Source organism: Myotis davidii, unplaced genomic scaffold (genome assembly GCF_000327345.1).
Source record: "Myotis davidii unplaced genomic scaffold, ASM32734v1 scaffold826, whole genome shotgun sequence".
NCBI lineage: Eukaryota > Metazoa > Chordata > Mammalia > Chiroptera > Vespertilionidae > Myotis > Myotis davidii.
Window position 1 is genome coordinate 1,381,443 of NW_006297142.1, and position 703 is coordinate 1,382,145.

Here is a 703-nt window from a genome sequence, read left to right on the forward strand (position 1 = left end):
CCCGGTTCTCCGTCTCCCGGTAGATGCGCCAGTAGAGTGTGCACATGACCGTGACCGGGAGGTAGAAGGCGGCCATGGCGGTGCCGAAGGTGATGATGGGCTGGGAGAGGAACTGGATGTAGCACTGCCCAGCCAGCACCGTCCGCTCGCCCACCAGGTACTGCCAGAAGAGGATGGCCGGCGCCCAGAGCACGAAGGACACCGTCCAGGCCAGGCCGATCATCAGCACCGCCCGGCGCGGCGTGCGCTTGGCGCGGTAGCTCAGGGGCCGGGTCACGGAGAAGTAGCGGTCGAAGCTGATGAGCAGCAGGTTCATGACCGAGGCGTTGCTGGCCACGTAGTCCAGGGCCAGCCAGAGGTCGCAGGCCAGCGTGCCGAGGACCCAGCGGCCCATGAGCAGGTACGTGGTGTAGAGGTTCATGGAGACGGTGCCGATGATGAGGTCGGCGCAGGCCAGGCTGAGCAGGAAGTAGTTGTTGACGGTCTTGAGCTCTGTGTTGACCTTGAAGGAGATGAGCACCAGCAGGTTGCCCGTCACGGTGGCCAGGGACAGGAGGCCCGTGGTGATGCCAATGAAGGCCACTTGCCAGGGACCCTTTCCTGGTGCCAGGACGGTGATGTTGGGGCTGACGGCGGGTGCGGCCGAGGTGTTCATGGCGGCCGGGTGGGGCCGAGGGGGCGGCCCCTTCCTCTGGTCTCACGG

The 703-nt window shown here is 66.0% G+C and overlaps 1 protein-coding gene across 1 annotated transcript in view; it reads right to left on the reverse strand.

Annotated features, from left to right (window-relative positions):
- The window catches only part of CHRM1 (cholinergic receptor, muscarinic 1), a 26,332-nt gene that overhangs the window by 1,729 nt on the left and 23,900 nt on the right, over positions 1–703 (reverse strand). Inside the window, exon 3 of the mRNA XM_006772800.2 lies at positions 1–703. Within this exon, the coding sequence (XP_006772863.1) occupies positions 1–655 (655 nt within the window). The 5' untranslated portion in view covers positions 656–703.